This window comes from Microcaecilia unicolor, chromosome 4 (assembly GCF_901765095.1).
Source record: "Microcaecilia unicolor chromosome 4, aMicUni1.1, whole genome shotgun sequence".
In the NCBI taxonomy this organism is placed as follows: Eukaryota; Metazoa; Chordata; class Amphibia; order Gymnophiona; family Siphonopidae; genus Microcaecilia; species Microcaecilia unicolor.
The window spans coordinates 255,337,730-255,362,064 of record NC_044034.1 but is presented as its reverse complement, the minus strand read 5'-3'; the positions used below and the strand labels follow the sequence as shown (position 1 = coordinate 255,362,064).

The following is a 24,335-nucleotide window of genomic DNA, read 5'->3' as shown; positions in this document are numbered from 1 at the left end:
TAAATAGCAGGGGACCATAAATGTATATTTAACCAGGGCCTGATGCAGTCTTAATCTGGCCCTGTATATGGTAAGGTCTTTCCCAATTCAGTTGATTCTATAAAAATTATCCAGTTTCACATGTGCTCCAGTACCAAATTCTTTTTCTTGTTTAATCTTTTTCAAGTCTTTTATGTGTTGACATCTATTTTAGTGCAAACCAGTAATTCTAAAACATTAGACTTACCTTCTCCAGGTAGTTCATCCCTGCCACATATAAACAGTTGATAACCACACTGTTTTTCTAAGACCTCTGGCAGCATTTTTAGTACAAAAATATTCACTTGAACCATAATTGGTTTGTTGCTTTTAGGATATATAACATAGCCGTCATACAGCTTCCCATCTGGAACTAAAACAGAATGGAGCAATATGATTTTCAAATTCAATTTTTTAAAATTATCTAAAAATGTAAAAAATAAAAAAAATAAAGAAACCTGAATGTTTGTCTTGCTACCCCGGGGTGGGCAATCTTTATACACAGAGGGCTGCATGAATGTCAGTACTGTCTCTAGTGAACTGCATACAGAAAATTAACAAATGTACCATAAAATTCACCTAGGTAACAGATCTTGCATAAAATTCACTGCCAACAAAACTCAATGTGATGTCTGAATGAACATAGAGAGCTGTATGGGAATGGGGATTGCGGGAATCCTGTGGAACTTGCAGGATTCCCATAGGTATTGAAGTTCCACAGGATTCCCTCAGGGATGGAAGATGTTACTATGGGATTACCTTGGGGATGGAAGAAGTTGCCATGGGATTCCCACGGGAGTGTAGTCAAAATCTCTGGTGACTTCAGAATAAGGCTTGGAATGCAATGAAGAGAGGAGATTGGAGCACCAAAATGAGGCTTGTAATGTACGGAGAGAGGCATTTGGAGCATCAGAATGAGGCTTGGAATGCCCAGAGAGGCAGCTGGAACACCAGATTGAGGTTTGGAACCCTCATTGGTTGAATAGTGAATACCATCCAAAAATCCACAGGAGTCTGTTGGGGTTGGGAGGAAACAGAGGGCTGCGACCAAGTAAATAATAGCATTGACTCCTGCAGGTACAGGTGGGGATGCAATGGATCTTAGCAGGTATGGATTAGATTCCATTGGGGATGGGCGGGGATGGGTTCTGTCCTCGTGCAACTCTCTAAATAAGAATAAATTATTACCAGAATAATCAGTTGCTAAATTGTCAAACAAGTCTTGTCTTATTGATGTATTATCCTTGAACGGTTCCAGTGACACCAAAACTCTGGTTAATGACATTTGTGCAGGTCATTTTCTGTGTATAGTTCCCATGGTCTCATGGGGCACATAAAATTCAATGGTAGGCCACAGGTTGTCCACCCCTGTGCTATCCCATTACAAACTGCCTTAATCTGCTTGAAAATAGGAAACCTAAAATCATAGAGGGTGCAATTCTGTAACTGGGTACCACAATTTAGGTGCTTAGATGCAGCACATTGAATGCTAATTCTATAACAGCATCTGGGCATCAAGATTCTATTATAGAATACTTGCATAAGTTGATGATAATGATGATGATGATGATGATGAATACTTATAGCCCGCCTTATCCCTAAATATAGGTTCAAGACAGGTTAACAAACTAAAGAAAACTGATTCATTAATCAGGAACTGACAGTAAACAACGAATTATATACTTCCAATTCCTAAAATGACCAAAAACATAAAAGTAGAGCTGCACCAAATATTTGTATTTGAACCGATTTGGCCCCGAATAGTGCCCTGAATACATTATTTGTATTCGACCGAATAGCAATTTAAATTCGAATACAAATAATCTGGGGCTCCATCATGCATGCTCTCCCTCCCACTGCACATTGCGAAACCACTTTTAGTTCCTCCCCACTCACCTGATTAACTACAGCCAGCAGGGATTGCATGTTCAGCCCAGCCTCTTTGCTGAAAAAAGTCTGCAGAATCAGTGACAGTCGGGGAAAGTCCACCCCCAGGGACTGGAAGCATTGCAGGCAACAGAACCAGCCCCTGCAATGATGTCAGTAGCAGTCCTGCTGTCTGATTGGGCACAGGAGTTGAAAGCCAACTCCCATAGTGATGTAAGCAGCAGTTCCACTGTCTGATTGGGCACAGGAGTTGAGAGCCAATCCCTATGGTGATGTCAGCAGCAGTTCTGCTGTCTGATTTGGCACAGGATTTGAGAGCTTAGACTGGGGATGGGCAGCTGGGTAAGCCTCACTTGCTGCCAGCTGAAATCAGGTTAGGGGCTGGAACAGTTTTAAACTCTGATGTGTCAATGCTCAAAACCTAATGCTGGCACTAGAACTGATTAGCACTGGACTACCGTGTTTCCCCGAAAATAGGACATCCTCCGAAAGTAAGACCTAGTAGAGGTCTTGCTGCAATTTGAAAATATAAGGCCTCCCCCGAAAGTAAGACCTAGCAGGGGAGGCCTTATTTTTCGGGGAAACATCGGGGTCACCCCCCCAACCGAGATCGCCGGCTCCCCCCGCCCTCAGTCGCTCCCGGAACTAACCTCTTAAACGCTTCCTTTCACCTTCACACTCGCCGCAAGCAGCAGGGCTGGCCACTCCTTCCTTCCGTGTCCCGCCCTCGCCTGACGTTACGTTACGTCAGGCGAGGGCGGGACATGGAAGGAAGGAGTGGCCTGCCCTGCTGCTTGCGGCGAGTGCGAAGATGAATGGTGAAAGGAAGCATTTAAGAGGTTAGTTCCGGGAGCAACTGAGGGCGGAGGGAGCCGGCGATCTCAGGTGGGGGGGGGGGGCGACCCGATGTTTCCCCGAAAAATAAGGCCTCCCCTAAAAATAAGACCTAGCAGGTCTTGGGGAGCAAAATTTAATTTAAGACAGTGTCTTATTTTCGGGGAAACACGGTAGCACCAGCATTAGGGTGCGCAGGATGTTCAGAGAGAGAGACAACATGCATGCCAAAGTTGGCCACAAATAGTATTAAAATGTAGTCGAGATAGATGCAAATGAGGTCATCAGTTATTCCCTCCCAAGCTCAGAGGAACAGCACACAAAAAATCACTGCCTAAATGCTGGAAATTTAATTGTGTTATTTGAAGAGAGGATTTCTCAAAGAAGGACTATCTTTTCTGAAGTCCAGAAATCTAAAACATTCTGTGCACGAAAATGTCATCATCCCCTTTGAAGATAAACTGGTCGTTGTGGCAGTATTTCTGAAAATGTACTTCCTTGAGTGTCAAGTTGAAAAATGTGTCCATGAAATCCCACTGAAGAATGTCTCTGTAGATATGGTCCTCTTGCTCCCATAAGCCAGTGCAGATTTTTTATGGGATCCCTGCTCCCCAGCTTGACTGGGCGTGCACTCAAGAGCTGAGCTTACCACACAGCTCTTGTGTGCATGTGCCAGGCACATTCTTCCCCTTTAACTTCTCAATACTCAATGGAAACAGTGCACAAATAATTTGCATGCTATTAAAGTTGAGCATTGGGAAGTTATTTTGCTGTGCTGTTCCTGCGGTATTTCCCAGCACTGTTCCCTACAGCACCAGAGTTCTGAGCATCGGCCCGTGAGTTCTGAGAGAGCAGACAGGGAGCGCCAGGGCAGAAGTTTTAATGTTAAAAAAAACAGTGTGCAGCATGACTGCAGTTGAGCAGTTGACGGGGAGGAACTAAAGTGGGGTCCGGAAACAGGGCAACTGCATCTATTTGGGAGGGTGGGCGGGTTCATGAAATGCAGTGATGTCTATGTTCTGACATGCGAACATTTGGTTTCAATTTGCATGGTGTCAGTCGGTCTAAAAATTTCATGATCTCCGCTTTAAACAACCACTTAAAGCACAGTCATCCTGAAGAATTTATATCTATGTTGGCGAAGTGCACACATCCAAAGTCCAGGAAAAATGAAAACTAACAAAGCATAAGCATTTAAACAAAAGCAGTGAATGATAGATAGCCTAGAGGCCCAAAAGATTCACAAAGCTATCGGTGAATCGATAGCCGTAGCTGTCCAGCCTTCCTCTATTGTTGAAGACATTGGTTTCCAGAAATCTAAATCACCATCAAGGAAGTATATTTCAGAAAATGTCATCCTGTCATTGTATGAATGGACCAAAGGTAATGTTCAAGCCGGTATTGATAAGGCATACAAAATATCTCTCACGACTGAGTGTTGGACATTGGAAAACACAACTGAATAGTTTGTAAGTCTTACTGCTCAATGGATTAGCGATGATTTTCAGCAAGTTTGCTGTCTTGCATTGTGAGTATTTTCATGATGGTCACACTGGAGCTCATCTAGTAGATGCTCTCTTGGAAATGCTCACAAAAGTGGAATATTGAAAAAAGCTGAGTCCCTGTTACCTTACAAGGCAATGGGGCCAACATAACTAAAGCTCTGAAAGATGCTGAGATCTGTGTACTCAGTTGTTTTGCTCATACACTTCTATTATGTATTCTTGATTCCTTTGTCTCATAGCCTTCTGTCAGACATTAATTCACACATCCAGAAAACTGGTTGGGCACTTTAGACATTCTTCCAGTACAACATCTCATCTACATGCCATTCCTCTTGAATTGGTTCTGCCTCAGCATCAGCATCAGCTGCTAGCTGATGTGATGACTAGATGGAATTCAACATTTTATATGTTGGAACATTTGCTTGAACAAAAAAGGGCTGTACTACTTTACACTTCTAAAGCGGATGATGTCAGGAGACTAAATGTGCAGCAGTGATTGATGAGCAGTGTGATATCTCTGTTGAAACTGTTCGAACAAGTAACTCGCAAAGTAAGTTGTCATTTACACTTTCTGTAGATTTTCCAGCTGTAAGGTCTTTGATCCTTTCTGAAAGAAGAACTTGTTTGCCCCATGAAAATTTGTAACATCTAGTGTTTTTTGAAAGGAAACATCGAATTTTCAATAGCTTCCTAAATCCGATCTACATTTACTTTTGCACGGATAATACATGTTATTTGTTAAGGTGATGCCTTCAGATATCAAAATTCTGCTAAATCCTACTTAAATAAACACTTGATCTCTGATTTCACATTCTTTTATTATTTGTTATGTTAAAGCTCAATGCCCATTATTCATATTCAGTATTTGAATTCAGCCAAATATTGTTTTAGTCGTATTCGGCCGAATAGTAAAATGTGCTAATCGGTATAGCTTTATATAAAATTATAATAAAAATTTAGAAAACAAATAAAAACTTCAATAATTTACAGAACTGAACATAATTTGAACACATACAAACATCCACTGATAAAGCATTCCAGCTCTTAACTAACTCATACTTGACAGAATTTTTGTATAGAGATCCTGTTACATCCTTAAGAGCAGGATATTGCAAGACAAAACAGTTTCTAATGAACTGTAAATATCTGATCTGCTGGACAAGAATCTTAAAAGCTAAACAATATAACTTAAAGATCATCTGTAGCCAGTGAAGATCAACAAACAAACATGATCACATTTAGATTTATGAAAAATCATTCTAGTAGATGTATTCTGGATTAACTGCAACCTAATATATATTAATATATAATAATACCTATATATAGCGAATTACAGTAATCCAGATGAGATATGATCAATTGCTGCACTAGGGGTCCTTTTACTAAGCCACCATAAAAAGTGGCCAGCAGTAGTGCAGACGCGTGTATTAGGTGTGTATCGGGCCAGATTTTACTGCATCTACAAAAAATATATTTTTTTTTTTTAATGGGAAGGGAAAAAGGCCTGTGGTAAAAATGAAACCAGCATGCTCCCAAAACCGGCCTGAGCCCTTAATGCCACCCATTGATCTAACGGTAAAGGCTTACGCGCTACACACAGTGACCAGCTGGTGCTCACGAATTTCCGATTACCGCTGGAACCAGGGTGCATAGGAGTAAATAAATAAATAAATCATCCGGGCATTATGGACATGCGCCAAATCTGAAATTACCGCCAGGAAGGCACGCTGGCCTGGTGGTAGTCTCATTTGGCATGCGCTGCACGCGTGTAGAGCCTACTGCGACTTAGTAAAAGGGCCACCTAGTGTTTTAAAGAGGCTATGAATAAAATAATTATGTACCAACCACAACTGTTTTGTCTTAAAAAGTGTCTTCTGGGTAAGATGCTTTAACTCGCCCATTTACACCATGTCAATAGGAGGCATAAACATGCACACCTAAATGCAGCAGTTTACCCATAAATTCTATATAGAGTGCTCAAAAATGCATGCCAAGTAGTGCCAATAATTGGGCACTAACGATTATTGGCACTAATTGGCAACAAGTTATAGTTATTCAGGCAATGCAAGACCAGCATGGGACAAGCGCTTCAGCTGGCAGGGGTTGAAGACCCCATCAGAACTATCTACTGAAGTCCTTAAAACATTTTTTTTAAAATTCTTAAGGTATTTGTTGCATGTAAGCTCATGGTTTGCAAAATGGGGCTTCTAGAGTCTCAAGATAGGGTATCCATTTTCTAGTGAGACATGGAGGCAAAAAGATTTAAAGATTTTTCTGGAATTTTCTCAATTTTCAGGATTTTATTCTAGTTTCAAATATTCAGTTTAACAACAAGGGTTAATGTATGTTAGAATATTCTAGCACATGCAAATCAACTGTATGTGCATTAATTCATATGTTAAGACATGTTAAATGAATTTTGAGAGCACTAAGGGTATAGGTGTCTCAACATGCATTAAAAGACAAAAGAGTGGGTTATTTAATCATAACACGTGTTAGTATAAGGCATCATGGACTGCATAATAAAGAGATGCAAATTATGCAAATGCATGGAAAGCACATCATTATTATTCAAATTGAATAATGGAGCTTGTAATTCACAAGCTGCTTTGTTCTTGAAAGATAGTGCCAGTTTTAAGTTGGCATTATTTTTGCTCCCTGGAGCATGAGACTGCTAACATACAGCCCAATGATCTGTACACTACAACTATGGGTTAACTGCCATCATTCTGAACCTAGTGCCAGAAGGCCATGAACAACAAGGGATCACTCCTGTCCAGTACCCCTAGATTGCCAGAGATTTTCAAGGTAGGCCTAAGGGAGGCCTATAAGGGTAGGGGATCTTCAGGGAGGGTAGGGGACCTATTGGGGTAGGGGATGCCTTCGGGGGGAGGGGGAAGAAGCTGACAGAGGGGTCCCATACATAAGCATGCAAATATATTCACACTGGCACACAGATTGCTCTCTTGAGCCTTATGTTAGTGACTCGATCCTCCAGGGAACACAAATAACTCTGCTTACAAGGTTGATTGCAAGCTGCATTATTCATCTTCTGTGGGAGTTAATAACCTATGGTACTGAATTACTGCAGGTTAGTGACTTCCAATCTTAATTTTTTAAGGCCCTCTAATGAACTGAATACACACTAACAAATGCACATTCCATTTCCCACCATTGTTCTGAGATAGTCATTTCTAGGTGGGCAGTAGTCAACTGCTAAGTCTCTAAAGTGATTTCTTGGAGTCCTAGAGTCCCAAAAGTCGAATTCTCCTGGATCATTTTGTGCCAAAATAAAGGCCAAACTCCTGTTGTAGAAGCTACATAGGAGATGTGAAAGTCCAAGAAGGAGCAAGACCAGGAGAACATATTTGCATTAGTGAATAAAAGGTATCTATCTTGCAACACCACAGTGATAGCAGCACAAACTTCTTGTAGAGAAGGTTCACTGTTCAGAAATGTAGGTTCTGTGATATCCAACATGAAATAGCTCATGACTCCACTGTCTCCAACACGTCTTTTAGGGAATCCAACTGGCCTTCTCTAGCACCGGCATCTAAGGTGTTCCTGCTGGTCACATCACAAAATCCTGAACTTATGGGATCTGTTGCTATTACTGATGACAGCAATCTGAGAATGTCCTTTGCTGAGACTCTCTACTCCCATTTCAGAAGCCAAATTTGCCAGTGAATCTTTCCAGACTGTAAGACAGCTGGGCAGAAGGTCTTATCCACCTCCTTGCCTGAAGCTGTTGAAAAAAATCAAAATCTCTGGAATGGGTTTCCTGGAATTGGTTTGAAAATATAGTATTGGTCTATAAATCCAGCTGGAGGGTCATCAATCATAAGGCAAATTCTCGGCTCTTGCATTTACCCATTTCATCCTTTGAATAAGAGACAAAAATGCCAGAACATTTCTCAGAAAGAAAACACGATTAAGATATGGTAACTGCAATAAATGACAACAAATAGGGGTAATTCTATAACAGAGCACTTATATGAAAAGTTCAGACGCACCTATTTTAAACCTATGTGCCTTTCTAAATTAAGCATATGGAATCAGCCCCAATAGTGCACACATGCCCACACACAAATTTACACCAGCTCTAAAGATGGTGTAAAATTGTGTATGCAGTTGTATGTTTTACAAAATACATGTATACATCAGAACTCTGCCACTATTCTACCCAAAACATACCCCTGGAAATGTTTCAGCACAGATTACTTAACAGTTGATGCATTCTTTCCATGGACTTATTCCCACTAATTATATACAAGAGCATTCACTTTTATGTGCCCCTTGAGTGTGAAAGTGAACAGAATACTGTGACATTTGCAGGCAAACGAACACTTATACACAGGGCTTTTTTGAAGGGGTACTTGGGGGTACTGAGTACTGGCACCTTTTCCATTGTCTGCTAAAATTGACTCTTGAACCCCATGTTTTAATGAAAGTGCTCAGGCTCTACACACCAATTCTGCCATGTCATAGATTCTGTGACTGGTTGCAGGGGGCCTGGCTATTGTGGGATGGGTCCCTCAGTGATTACCCCACCCCTGAAAAGCGGCTAAACATTTGAGTAATAGCACCTTTTTTGCTAGAAAAAATGCACTGCTTACACACAAAGGGCAAGATTTAGTAAATAGGACTCAAAAATAAAGGAAACACCGAAGAGGGAAACCAAAGTACACTTACACTGGAGCGAAGAGCAAAAGCACAAGAAGCCTTCAAGATAGGGGAGGCATCAGCTCAGATTTCTTTGGACAGACCCAAAATGGTATGTGTTTCGGCAAAATAGCCTCCTGTGTCAGGGGTCTTAAACAGTACACAATGTTCATAGATTATAATCTAACTGTATCTGTGATTGTTTGACATCTGTTAGCGTCTTCAACTTGAACAGTGTATCACTGCAATTTCATGCAAACATTTTGTGGGCATTGTGTACTGTTTTAAGACCCCTGACGCAGGCTCTTTTGCCAAAACACAGACCTTGTCGGGTCTGTCCAATAAAATTTGAGTTGATGCCCCCTATCTTGAAGGCTCCTTGTACTTTTGTTCTTTGCTCAGAAATAAAGGACACTACCCCTAGCTGAGCACTCAGCTCTAAATGGGTATGTTCTTGGCACCTAGAAGTAGGCATTCTTTTAGGGGTGTAGATATCAATGTGGGCTACCATTAAGACATGTTATTTTACCACTAACATGTGCTACTTAGCACAGGTCTCATTTTATGCAATGAGACCTACTGACTAATAATCTGGGTTAACAGTAAAAATAACCCGTTCTAACAGTAGCCCACGTTGATAATTTTCCCTTTTACAGAATTACCCTCATTGAGTCTCTTGCTTCTGCTCTATCTCTGTATGTTTTACCTCGTTGGCTGAATAGGCATATAAATTCTCATTATCTAAGCCAACACCAGCACCTCCCTCCCACATTGTTTCCTATCCAGTCACTCAATCCTGCTCCTTACAGCATCTTCTACAACAGCTGTCTTGAATTTTTATGTTTCCATCACCACTTCTTAAAATCCTAAATCTTGACCACACATGTGTCATATCTGAAATTCATCACAAAGCTATCCTACATGGTATAAAGCTACAATCATCCAATGCAACAAATGATTGGGTGGAGGATGCTTTGGGAGACAAGTGATGCCTTGCTTCTCTTCTGCTCTTGTTCTACTATCTGCTAAACCAATGTTTTCCAACTCGGTCCTGGAGTACCCCTTGCCAGTCAGGTTTTCAGGATATCCACAATGAATATGCATGAACTTGATTTGCATACACTGCCTCCATTATATGCAAATTTATTTCATCCATATCCATTGTGAATATCCTGACAACATGACTGGCAAGAAGGTGCTCCAGGACTGGCTTGAGAAATACTGTCCTTTCACCAGCTCTTTCTTTTTCAAATCTTTATTTTCATCCATGGATTCAATAGACTCGGTAAAGAGGAAAACAGAAGCTGATGCATCTCTACCACATGAGAAAGTGATCTTTCCAGTGAAGCATGCTGAGGGTTTTGTCACATTGGTATGGGGATTTTTTGTGGGTGTATACGTAAAGTTATGCTTTGATAGCAAAAGGAGACTAATATAGATGAGGGTTCGTTCTTATTTGAGCAATTTTCTTTATGTGATAATTCATTTGATCAAGACGGTGAGTGCTAGAGAGGCCAGACGTCCAACTATTTGCCAGCTAATCTGGATTTTTAAAGCAATTGTCCTCTGTCCTGTCGAAGCATTTAAGCTAGAACAGAATAAACAGTCGTTTCATTTTCAGTCTAGCCCTACATAGAAAATACATTTGACTGAATTTCAAACACATAGAGAAAATTCTGTAAATGGCGCTAAAAGTTAGGCATTAAAAAGCTGGGTGCTAAGTGCCAATTCTATAATGACAATTGTGTGCACAATTGCCATTATAGAATAGAGTGTAAGTTGGCATTTACATGCGAAATTGGAGGCGTCAATATGTACACCATATCCAAGGTTAGTGCAAATGTTGGCACCTAAAGTTGGCAGTTGGGTGCATAAGTGATCATATTGTATAACTGCAATACCCACCACAACTAGCCCATGGGCTAAGGAGCTTATTTTCAATAGAGAAAAATGTTTCAAAAGCAGTAGATGGACGCTTTTCTCACCAAAATGTATAAGTCATGATTTTCAAAACTCAGAACTGGGACATTTTACTCCAGTTTGTCTAACTTGCAAGGGGGTATTTTGGAGGCATGTTTTGGTGGAGACTTGGGTGGACTTAAAATCTAGACATTTTGCAGCTATAATGGAACAAGAAAAAGAGGTCCATGTTTTTATCAAGACCTATTTTCCACTGGAGGGATTAAGGCATGACCCCCCCTTAATCCACCAGTGGTCATTGCCCCCCCTCCTGTTCCCTAAAGATGTGACAATGACAGTAGATACCAGGCTCTACTGAAACTGCGCTTACTAAAGTCTCCAATGACCTATTACTGGCTAAATCCAGAGGTCTCTATACCATCCTCATTCTTCTTGATCTTTCCGCTGCTTTTGACACTGTCGATCACAGCATACTCCTCGATACCCTGTCCTCACTTGGATTCCAGGGCTCTGTCCTTTCCTGGTTCTCTTCCTACCTCTCCCTCCGCACCTTCAATGTTCACTCTGGTAGATCCTCTTCTACTTCTATCCCTCTGCCTGTCGGCGTACCTCAGGGTTCTGTTCTTGGTCCCCTCCTCTTTTCTATCTACACTTCTTCCCTTGGTTCATTAATCTCATCCCATGGCTTTTCCTACCATCTCTATGCTGATGACTCCCAAATCTACCTTTCTACCCCTGATATCTCACCTTGCATCCAAACCAAGGTTTCAGCGTGCTTGTCTGACATTGCTGTCAGGATGTCTCAACGCCACCTGAAATTAAACATGACCAAAACCGAGCTTCTCATTTTCCCCCCCCAAACCCACCTCCCCACTCCCCCCCCCCCCCCCCCCCTCCGTTTTCTATTTCTGTTGATAGCTCTCTCATTCTCCCTGTCTCCTCAGCTTGAAACCTTGGGGTCATCTTTGACTCTTCTCTCTCCTTCTCTGCTCATATCCAGAAGATCGCCAAGACCTGTCGTTTCTTTCTTTACAACATCCGTAAAATCCGCCCCTTTCTTTCTGAGCACTCTACCAAAACCCTCATCCACACCCTTGTCACCTCTCGTTTAGACTACTGCAATCTGCTTCTTGCTGGCCTCCCACTTAGTCACCTCTCCCCTCTCCAATCGGTTCAAAACTCTGCTGCACGTCTCATCTTCCGCCAGGGTCGCTTTACTCATACTACCCCTCTCCTCAAGTCGCTTCACTGGCTCCCTATCCATTTTCGCATCCTGTTCAAACTTCTTCTACTAACCTATAAATGTACTCACTCTGCTGCTCCCCAGTATCTCTCCACACTCGTCCTTCCCTACACTCCTTCCCGTGCACTCCACTCCATGGATAAATCTTTCTTATCTGTTCCCTTCTCCACTACTGCCAACTCCAGACTTTGCGCCTTCTGTCTCACTGCACCCTACGCCTGGAATAAACTTCCTGAGCCCCTACGTCTTGCCCCATCCTTGGCCACCTTTAAATCTAGACTGAAAGCCCACTCTAACATTGCTTTTGACTCGTAACCACTTGTAACCACTCGCCTCCACCTACCCTCCTCTCCTCCTTCCAGTACACATTAATTGATTTGATTTGCTTACTTTATTTTTTGTCTATTAGATTGTACGCTCTTTGAGCAGGGACTATCTTTCTTCTATGTTTGTGCAGCGCTGCGTACGCCTTGTAGCGCTATAGAAATGCTAAATAGTAGTAGTAGTAGTACTCTATGACAGCTCCAGATAAGAAAGCAACAAGCAAGTGGATGGAGTAGCCTAGTGGTCAGTGTTTCAAGTTTATTATCAGTCTTGAAATACCACTAGAGACAGAGTCTATCAAAGCAGTTTACAAAAGATGTTAAAATAAATCTGAAAAGATACAATATAAATAGGAAAGATGGAAATAGAAATAGAAAAGGCAGTGGATGGTGAACAACAGAACCCAGGATCTAGTTCCACTTTAACTGTTTAATTTCAGTACAAATATGTGAGCCCTCCTGGAACATAAAAATACCTTCTGTACCTAAATATATAAATGATCTGCAAACCTGATGGCTGTTGTAGTGGTGGACCTTTAGGTACCTGGAGGGCTCACCATACAATATAAATGGGTTTAGGTGGGATTTGTACCTGGGTCCCTTTATGTGAAGTCCACTGCACTGACCACTAGTCTGCCCCTCTGCACTGCTAGGATGTCTGTGTGGTCAGTTTACTAGGAATGCTGCCAGACAGACGTCCTTTTGACTTTTTTTTTTTCTATGTTTTTGCCTTGGACTTTTTCTTCCAAAAATAGTATTTACAGATGGACACATTGAGCATGAAAACATCTATCTGAAAGCCATAGTTGAACCAGAAATTTAGACGTTTTTCTGGTTCATCTAGGACTGTGAGCTAGATGTATTTTTGAGATGTTTCGGCAAAATGTCTCAATTCGGATGTAGATGTCACATCAAAACCGCCTCTCCCTGGTTTATAGAAGAGTACATAAGGGGTCCTTTCACTAAACTTCGGTAAAAGGGGGCCTGCACTAGTGTCAGCTCATGTTTTTTGACGTGCGCCGAGGTCTTCCTTTACTGCAGCAATTGAAAGGCTCTCTCTTTTTTTTTTTTAAAGAAACAACTGTGTGGTAAGTGAACCACTTACCACATGGCCATTTCAGGGGGGAGCACTTACTGCCACCCACTGAGGTGGCGGTAAGGCTTCCTGCACTAACCTGGTGATAACTGGGCAGCGTGCGGCACTGCCTGATTACCACCAGGTAAAACACTGGCACTACAAAAATAGAAAATATTTTTGTAGCGCCAGAAATGGCACACACTAGGGGGTGGGAAATACTGCCCGGCTGCTGTGGTAGCCCAGCGGTAGTTCCTGTTTGGCGCATGGTAAGCCCGCAGTGGACCTACCACCGCTTAGTAAAAGGGCCCCTAAGTGCAGTGACCTGTGTAACTACAAATTATTGCATACAACTGTACAGTCCTCTTCAAAATATCACGACTATATTTCAACTTTTAACTTTTAGCAGCATAATCCATATTCAATTCTGCACAACTGTTAAGCAGAACGAAAAAATGAAAGAATGGAGGAAAAAGCCTCAAACGGGCTCCTTATAATTATGGCAATCAGCCTTCTTTATCAAGGAGCATATGTTATCATCATCGGCAAAAAAAAACCTCAATCCACCGTTAAATGTTAAATATGTACTAAATATTAAATCATACAGATCTCTTTATAGCAGAACTTATCTGAACACGATGCCCAGCGTTATCCGTAGTAGATGATGGCAGATAATGACCAGTACGGTCCATCCAGTCTGCCCAACAAGATAAACTCATAGCATCATGGCAACATTAGCACATGGTCATTAATACAAAAACAGGAAAGTGGCCATTTTACTGCTGCGGTAAAAAAGGCCTTTAGTGCATGGGAAAGACCTGCATAAGGCAGCTCAGAGGCCACGTTTTACCGCGGTTTGATAAAAGGACCCCAAGGAAAACTGTTTAAGTCAGAACTATCAGCCATATGTGTCTCATTTTCTATCAAAGCATAACTTTTCTTTATACACACCAAAAAAAAAAAATCCCTATACCAATGTGACAAAACCCTCAACATGTTTCCATGGAAACATCACTTCCTCATGTGGTAGAGATGCATCAGCTTCTGTTTTTATCTTTACCGAGTCTATAGAATCCATGGATGAATCTCAAGACTTGAAAAAGACAGACCTGGTGGTGAAAGGTTGTTGTTCAGGAGATACAACAACTAGAGCAGAAGAGAAGGAATTGGTGATCCTAGTGCTTGATGCCTTGTTGTCAGCATATGACCATTAGCTCATGATTGTTTTGCAACTGAATAGAATACACTCACTGTAGTTACCACAAGAAATATGTCACAGGGTGACCGATCAGTCACCTCTACTGATAGAGCACTGACATAAACCGCATATTGTTTAGCAAAGTATTTTGCATCAATAATGAAAATACTGCAAAAGGGAGATTTTCTTAGATCTTGACCTAGATATGTCATGTAGCATTTTCTGATGATCAAATTCTACCTCCCTGCTCTTTTCCCAAAGTTGATTTTTCTTGCACAAACAGCTGCATCCTCGGTGAAACATCAAAAACAGCAATTGTAGGGTCTATGCAGAGGTAATATATCTGCAGTCACTTTATAACATCCCAAACTCAGAATATTCCTTAAGCATTTGTCCCAAGTCTTCATTGCTGAATAACACCTGAGCACTCCCTTGTGGCTCATTGCCCTTTGACTCTACATTGAACAACCAATGTTTTGGCAGAAGAAGGAATTGATTATGCTGGTGCATCTTCCACTGGGTGTATAGATCATGAAAGTCCAGCCATGGTAATCCTAAAATGACTCCAAAGTTGGATGCATGGATACAATCAAAATGCATTACTTCCTGGTTGTAGTTATTATCAATAGTCCAGTATCTAAAGTCACTAAACATGATGATAAATGGAATACATCAAATAGTCTCTACTGTCATGGTCATTCCCTTTGTTCTATAGGAACCTTATGTAGCTGGATAAACATGTGGATAAGTATGTGATCCATAAACACACTGAAGCTCCTGAATCAATCATGGTGAGGGCTGGATATTCCACTTCCTTCCAAGACAGCTGAGTTCCCAGTGAAATGCCTGATCCAGATGGAATATTTGTACTTTTCTCAAATTCCACTGCTCTACTGGATATGATGCTCTCTTTCTCTCCTCTTGGGTAGTGTGAGATGTCTGTGGTGTATTCTTACAGTTAACTTGGTGCCTCAGCTGCCCACAATAGAGGCAGAGGCCTCCTTGACAGCACTGTTCCTTTTCTGCTACTGACATGGGTTTATCTGAATATTGATGCAAACCCAGTTCTTTTTGCACAGGACCAAGATCTTCTTACTTCTTCTTTTGGTTCTTTTCTGCCAAACATCTGTAAATTTTGACATAAAGCTCCCTGGAGGACCTAGTTCTTCCAATTCATCTGCACATAGCTTGTAAGGTCCCCTCTGAAGTGAGCTCAGAGTGCTAGTTCATTCTATTCTAGATCACTGGTTTAGCAGCCAAACTTTGCTGCATTCTATACCACTGTTCAATTCAATTCAGGTCTTTTATACTGCTGATATCCCCTGTTTAGGGTTCAGTGTGGTTTACATTTTAGGTGGGATAATGGTAGTACAATAATATGCGTATGACATTATATGAATACAAACTTGTTTGTAGGTAGGACCTTTCGTGAGTACAATCTTTTGGTTAGCTACAACATTGTGTGACATTGGAGGGTGTGAGAGTGGTTAGTATTTTTTCCTTCAATAGTTTTATAGTTCATCCGGGGGTTAACGATGTTATGTTTCTTATGTAGCAGAGGAAGGTTTTTAGCCTCTTCTAGAAGCTTAGGTAGTTTGTCTCTGATATAAGGGCCAGAGGGAGAGAGTTCCAAAGAGAGATACCCGATACAGGGAACAGTGAGTTATTTTTGGGCCATTTTCTGCCAATTTTACCCAGTCTGGTTCTCCAAAAGCCTGCAAATGCACTTCTATAAATTGATCCATATTTAATTTAATTTAAATTCTGGTTCAAGGCAGATACGCGCAGTCTGCCCACTCCTGAACCAATCTGCTTTTCATCTTCTGATCCACTCATTAGTTATATCTCATTTTGTTTGCTTTAATTCTTATACCTAGGCCCGCCCCAAACCCAAGTGATTTTAACTTATTTACAAATCCTCTGTTAAACTTCTCCACGGTGCCAAAATGTATGACAGAGTAAATCCTCTTCTCACCCTTGAACATTCGCTTCCCATCGCTTAATGTCTTTTTTCAAGATTCTTATTGTGGCCCATCAGTCTCTTTATTCTGGTTATCCACCATTCCTTTTCAGTCTCTTCATCTCATATAAACCATCCCATTCTCTTCATTCTACCAAGCACAATCTTATGGTTATTCTATCCCATCTTCCGATACGCTTGGATAAAACTCGAAATTGTGCTTCAGTGCAGTGGCCCCTTCCTTACGGAATGGGCTGCCGATCCACATTCACGCTGAATAAATTCAAGAAAATGTTGAAGACATATTATTTTGATTTTTTCACCTCACCGATTGATTAGTTACTGTGTCATTCCTGTCCACCCTGTTTTGCTTCTCCTGGTGTTTGCTGGTGCTCTGGCTGCAGCATTTCATCATTTTCTCTGCTTTCTTCTTACATTTATATTGTCTTTACACACCTCCACTTTTTCTCTCTTCTGTCTTATGGTGATATTTTATTATAATATACTTGTTTAACCTAGGCCACTCCCATTGTGTTTTATCCTAGTTATAGTCGTCCCACTTTGATAATGTTTAAGCTGTATACCACTTTGATAAGTTTTTTATAGGCGGTATATCAAATAAATTAAACCTTAAAATCTGACGGGCCAATATTAAGCCTGTAGTAGTAGTCATTAGTTTCAAGCTTTTGACAGCCATGGGATAAATCAAACTTTGAGTTTGCCATGTCAGAGAAATCTCGATCAGCAATCTCTACAAAAAAGTCTGGTTGCCAGTTGAGATCTATCTTCAATCTTGTTAGCTTTCATAATGTATTAGACACCTAGATACTCTCCTTTCCTTTCCCTTTTGTACCATAATTTCTTTGTTGTCCCTTATTGTTATATATGGAAAACTAATAAAATATTTTGAAAGAGAGGGGATGAATCAAACCTACATAGTTAATGCCGGACCATGTATGCCCACACTAGCCCACTCCTCAAATCACTTCACTGGCTCCCTGTCCGCTTCCATATACAGTTTAAACTCCTCTTACTGACCTTTAAATGCATCCACTCTATGACCCCTCATTACCTCTCCTCTCTCATTTCTCCCCACATTCCTCCCTGTGAACTCCGCTCTCTGAACAAATCTCTCTTATCGTCCCCCTTCTCCTCCACCACTAACTCCAGACTTCGCTCCTTTTATCTTGCAGCACCTTATGCCTGGAACTGTCTTCCCGAACACATACATCTAGCTCCATCTCTACCTGTTTTTACATCTATGCTAAAAGCCCACCTTTTCACGTCTGCCTTTGGCTCCTAACCACTACTCATTTGCCCTCCTCCTCTCTACCCATTAATTCCCTTGCCCGTTAATGTCTTGTCTGTCTGTTCTACCTAGACTGTAAGCTCTTTGAGCAGGGACTGTCTCTTTATGTCAAGTGATCAACGCTGCATGCGTCTGGTAGCACTATACAAATGCTATTACTAGTAGTAGTAGTAGTAAGGCAATTGGCACTGAATATTCAGGGTCGACCAGTCTCCATCAGCTATCCAGCTGCCAGCCAGTATTCAGACCAGTGCCTGGAAATCTAAGTGGTTAAAATTAGGACAGCCTTTTTCTGTCCTCACTTTAACTGCTTAGCTATCTGATTAGAAGTCTCAAAATGGCAGCTAACCTAATAAAGTGCTGATTCAGCCCAAGTTCCAACCCAGGGTTGGCTGAAAGGACTATGGCATCCTGAGTCAACTTATGCCTCAGCGCCCATCTGCATCAGCATCCCTCCCCATGCCTGTGATCCAGTATCTTTCCCTTCACTCGTTCCCCCTCCCACCAGTGATCTGGTATATCTCCCTTCCCCTCTGCAATCCAATATCTCTCCCTCAACTCACCATTCCTGCTCCACACCTGTGATCTGGTTATCTTCTCCTCTCTCTCAACCCCCCTTCCCTGGTCTATCTTGAAATTCTTAGACACCATCAGCAGCAAAGATCCACACATCCTGCCTGCACCTGGCCTGGAGCCTTCCTTCTGCCAATTGCCACTCTGCCAGAAACAGGAAGTTGCATCAGAGGGGGTGGGACATGGCAGAAGGAAGGCTCCAGATCAGGTGCAGGCAGCATGCGTGGATCACTGCCACTGCCAATACCTTCTAAGAGTTTCAAGGTAGACCAGTGAAGGGAGAGAATGAGAGAGAAGAGGAGATACCAGATCATGCGTGAGGCATGGGAAGGGAGTGGAGTGAGAGATTCCAGACTATGGGAGGAAGTGGGGGAGGGAACAGAGAAGCAGAGATGCTGGACCAGGATTTTGGTGCCCTTTATCTTCAGTGGTCTGAGCCAGTGCTCACCTGGTTGCTAGGTTAATCCATCCCTGCCCCACCCATTAACTACCCTGCCATTAACCAGATTGTATCACAGTGTTTAGAGCAGATATTCAGTGGTACCATCTGGTTAAGCATCACTGAATATCCACAGATGGCCTGTTCAGCCTCTTCTTCCCACTTTAACTCATTTGAATATTAATCCTTAAATTTCTCTTTAAAAATTGATTACCATTTTAGACTGATTTTCCACCTTTTAAAATAAAAAATGTATTAAAACATTCTCTGGAAACAATTTTGTTAATCAGTAACCAAGAGTCAGATGGTGCAGTGAATTTCCACATGTCAGTTTTATCACTTCTTTTGTTTGTCTATGATATAGTTTTCTCTGTCTTGCAACCCTGTCAAGAAAATTTAGAACAAACAGTCTCTACACATTGTAGAAAAGAGTTGTGAACACGTACCTCCTTTACATGTAAGAGGGAGACAGTGTTTCCGATAGCAAAGCACAATTTCAATCTTGAAAATCTTGCAGGTCACTGCAGTCAATATGATTACAAGACCCAGTGCAACGAATATGCCAATCAAGTATCGCTGCACTTTGGTATCTGGATACAAAAGAAAATAACACATTGTAAACAAGTATTAGTCTATAAAATCTCTCAGATTTTTGGACCATATTCAGGGGTCCTTTTACTAAGCTACGGTAAAAAGTGGGCGCGTTGTCTTTGGTGCATGCTGTGCCATTTTATACCACAGCTGGGAAATAAAGCATTTTTCAATGGAGCAGTAAATGGCTGTGTGCTAAAATTTAAAGTGGTGAGTGGCTATTTACTGCCTGAGCCCTTATTGCCACCCATTTGCCTAGCAATAAGGGCTCACTTGATTCTCACACAGTAATCAAGCAGCACATGCCAATGTGGGTGTGTTGCCATTATAGAGTAGGATTAGGTTGCCCACATCTAAGCACCCCTTTATAAAAAAAAGGCCACCAGTTTATCCACTCCTACCCTAGCTGAGACAATATTTAACCATCTCTCTGATCTCATGTGCAACTTTATTGTCAGACTTGTGAGTTCTTGTACCAAGTACAGCGCTGCTGAGCCTGGTTCTCGGACCAGGTTCTGCTTGGCGGCCGGAAAACCCTGGGTTTCAGCTGTGCTGACCGCCGTCCCCCAGAGGTTGAACCCCTAGGTGTAGGCAGCCTGCAGGACTTATGAGACGGAGCAGGAAGCGGGGTAGTGAACGTAACGGCCAGACAGGCAGCAAGCAAGAGAGTGATCCAGGTACAGGCAAAGTCAAAAGGCAGGCAGCAGATCAAGAGAGTAATCCAGGTACAGGTAAAGTCAATAGGCAGACAGCAGGTCAAGAGAGTAATCCAGGTACAGACAAAGTCAGCAATGAGGGACAAAGTAAAGAAGAAGCACACTACAGAGCAAGTAACACCTACCAAAGTAGAAGCCGAAGCATGGAATCCAGGAAGAGCTCAGCTGATAAAGTGCTGGCATCTGACATCAGCAGGAAGCGGCAGGGAGAAGGAGCACAGCCATAGGACAAGAGCAGGGGAAGGAGGAACCAGAAGACCAATAAGAGAGAAGCAAGGGAAGCCAGGCAGAGAGAGAGCATACACAGGTGCGTGGAAGCAAAGCAATCAAAGAGCCTGGAAGTCGGGCAGAGAGAGAGAGCAGACACAGGTGTATGAAAGCCTGTAGCCAGAGAAGAACTACACACACATGGCTCAGGGCTGTGCCAGTCAAATGTGCGAGTCGACGAGACCCCGCTCAGCCCGAGGACACCATTTGCGTTGAGGTAGGGGACATGACATTTATTTAAATTAGTCACCTTACTTTCTAACTCTTCTTACTCTCTTACCTATCTATATGTTCCATCTTTGCTTATACCGTTCACTATCAATTAAAATGTTCCTATTACATATTTTGTTGACATTGTAAGTAGTATGCTATTTTAATTCTTATTGTATTTACCATGTGGTATTCAAACTGTCTTGCTCCTTGCATGTGAATCCAATTAATTACACACTCTATATTGTTGTTTTTATTACATGGACCTCAGAGCTCCCCAGCCTGGCTGTTCTATTCAGAACATACTTTGCACTCTATTTTCATAAGTGCGCACAAGCTGTTTTGTGGAGGTAGTCTTATCACTGGTCCAGTTTTTACTATCTCAATTTATTCAGGCTCAATAATTCTCTCGTCTATTGGAAAAAATTCCCTTAGGAGAAAAACCAAAGACATCTCACCCCTGAAGGATAATATTTCACATGTCACAGAGCAAGATAGTTTTTGCAATCGATTCTGTCTTTCACTTATTCAGGCCTGTTGCAGACTTTAATCCTGACGTTACTAGCCCACGCATTTAGACTCTCACTTCTCGGTCTGTCTCAGCTCTCTCTCTCTCTATCCAGCCTGTCCTAAACGTCACTGCTGTTACATCCTGAATAAATTGAGATAGTAAAAACTGGACCAGTGATAAGACTACCAGTGGCCCTTAATTTAAGTAATATACTATGCCATACTTTGTAATGTTTTTTGAATATTTTTACTGCTGTAATTGCCTGTTGCTCATGTTTGATCTATTCTTACTGTAGACCACCTTGAGTGAATTCCTTCAAAAAGGTGGTAAATAAATCCTAATATTAAATAAATAAGGGTTCCTTTTACTAAATCCCATAAGCATGTATGCGCATCCTACGTGCGCCAATTTGGAGTTACCGCCCAGCTACCACGTGGCTCGGGCGGTAATTTTGGTTTTTACGTGCATTCGCTACACACACCAGAAAGTAATGTTTATATTCCTGCATGTGGTGAAAACCAGGAGATAATCGTCATTCTATGCGCATAAATGATTACCACACGACTACCGCATGAGACCTTACCACTAAGTCAATGAGTGGCGGTAAGGTCTCAGACTCAAAATGGACGCATGCCAATTTTTATTTTCCCGCACATCTATTTTCGGCAAAAATTTTAAAAAGGCCCAAAACACGCAGCCCATTTTTCAGTGCACCTTAGTAAAAGGACCCTTAAATTATGTAGCCATTAATATGCAGGCTACCTGCTGGGGTTAACAAGGGAGAACTTACCACCTACTATTTAGGAGGTGCTATGTGCTCCCACGCTAACACTGCATTATCTGATTAGTGAGTGCTAATCAGAATGCGCTAGCCAGATAGGTGGAGATTATACATATATAGCGCCTAGATTGGCATGCTGAAATCCAGGCGCATTCTAAAACTACGCACTTAACTTAATTGGTTCAACAAGCCAATCAGTGTTTCTAACAGCACCTAACAAACAATGAGCACTAATTGACGATAATTTCAAGTTAGGCGCACAACTCGGTAAGCGCACTCTATAATGAACTGCGCCTAAATGGTGAAGTGTGCAGTTCAAAATAAATGCATGCAGTTCAAAGGGGGCATGTTTATGGGCATTTCATGGGTGTTCTAAAATTTATGCGCGTAGTTATAGAATATGGTGCAGTCCACCTAAATATATGAGCTGGGATTTACACCAGGTTTTCGTTGGTGTAAATGGCCACACACAGATTTAGGCGCGATAATATTCTATATACCGTGCATAAATTTTATAGAATATTCTTAGGCGACACTGAGCTCCGTGTGGATTTTTTAGGTGCCATATATAGAATCTGGCCCATAGTGCAGGAATGCCCACTTTCATCCCATGACCCCCCCCCCCCTACAAAAATATATATATTATATATAGTTAATGCATGCTTAGCATGTGGCAATAGGGAAATGACCTAAAAGACTTTAATGTGTTTTGTAGTAAGAATTTTCTTGCTTGCTAAGGGATAGATACTATATATGGCACCTAAAAAACTGGCATAGAAAAAAGCGCTATTCTATAAGCTGTGCTTAAAGTTAGGCACAGTTTATAGAATAGAGCTTATGACTGGGACTCATGCCTAACTTTAGGCTCAGCCATTTGCACCAACTGAAATGTCATGCAAATGTATGTACATAAATTAGGTGTATATCCCCATTATTCTATAACAGTGCACATCAATGCTAGGAACACCCCATTCTACCCATGAACCTTCCATTTCCGCATCCCTTATTTTTACTCATGTGCAAAATTTAGGTGTGAATGTCCATTTGTAAGTGCCAGTTAAATCTAATTATTGTTAATAATTGCTTGATAAAATGCCAATTAGCATTAATTAGCTCGTTATTCAAATAAATTGAGAATGCAAATTGGGTGTGTGCACAAATTTGCACACACAATTTTTGGCAACTTTTACAGAATTAGGGTGTAAGTACACATTAGGGCTTAATACCCTTTAGTCAAAGGGCCCCTTAGTTAACAGACCCCTACATTGTTTTGGTGTGCTAACAAACCACATATGGGTTATCGAATGCATGTGACAGCAGCCTATCGCGTCAAATCATGCTAATGCAATATGACATGGAGTGAGAATGGAAAGAAAGAACCTTACCTGGTGGTTTTAATGAAACGAATACACGTGAATGCATTCTACTTGATTTAGCAAGACACATAAATATCTGATCATAATCTTCGTTTTTCACTTCTGTAATATTGAGGTACTTTGTTCTTATTCTAGTCCCATCTAAGACTGTATCACTATTTAAAAAAAAAAGTATTTTTTAAATGATAACAACATTTCTTAACTACTACTACTACTACTCATTTCTATAGCGCTACTAGACGTACGCAGCGCTGTACACCTGAACATGAAGAGACAGTCCCTGCTCGACAGAACTTACAATCTAATTAGCACAGACAAACAGGACAAACAAGAGATAAGTGAATATGAAAGTGAGGGTGATAAAATAAGGGTTCTAAACAAGTGAATAAGGGTTAGGAGTTAAAAGCAGCATCAAAAAGGTGGGCTTTTAGCTTAGATTTGAAGACGGCCAGAGATGGAGCTTGACATACCGGCTCAGGAAGTCTATTCTAGGCATATGGTGCAGCAAGGTCATGTTTAGTTTCAGATGGCGCTGAGACATCCAAGCAACAATGTCAGACAGGCAGGCTGATACTTTGGCCTGGAGTTCGGCTGAGATTTCTGGTGTGGAGAGGTAGATCTGGGAGTCATCAGCATAAAGATGATACTGAAAACCATGGGATGAGATCAGAGTACCAGGGGAAGAAATATAGGTGGAGAAAAGAAGAGGTCCGAGGACAGATCCCTGAGGTACACCAACTGACAGTGGGATAGAAGTAGAGGAGGATCCACTAGAGTATACACTACAGGTACGCTGGGAGCAGTGGTGTGCTAGAGCAGGCTCTCACAGGCTCCCAAGAGCCGGTTGTTAAGTTTTTAAGAATTTTGGGAGCCGGTTGTTAAAGTAGGGCCCTCCATGGCTACTTTAACAACTGGCTTCCAAAATGTGGGCTTGGGC

General features: G+C 41.6%; 1 protein-coding gene across 1 annotated transcript in view; it reads right to left on the bottom strand.

Moving 5' to 3' along the window:
• The window catches only part of LOC115468036 (interleukin-1 receptor type 1-like), an 81,504-nt gene that overhangs the window by 2,324 nt on the left and 54,845 nt on the right, over positions 1–24,335 (bottom strand). Inside the window, exons 7-9 of the mRNA XM_030199547.1 lie at positions 23,408–23,553; positions 19,393–19,536; positions 227–391 (exon numbers count right to left, since the gene is read on the bottom strand). Coding sequence (XP_030055407.1) covers positions 227–391; positions 19,393–19,536; positions 23,408–23,553 — 455 coding nt within the window. The remainder of the gene's footprint in view (positions 1–226; positions 392–19,392; positions 19,537–23,407; positions 23,554–24,335) is intronic.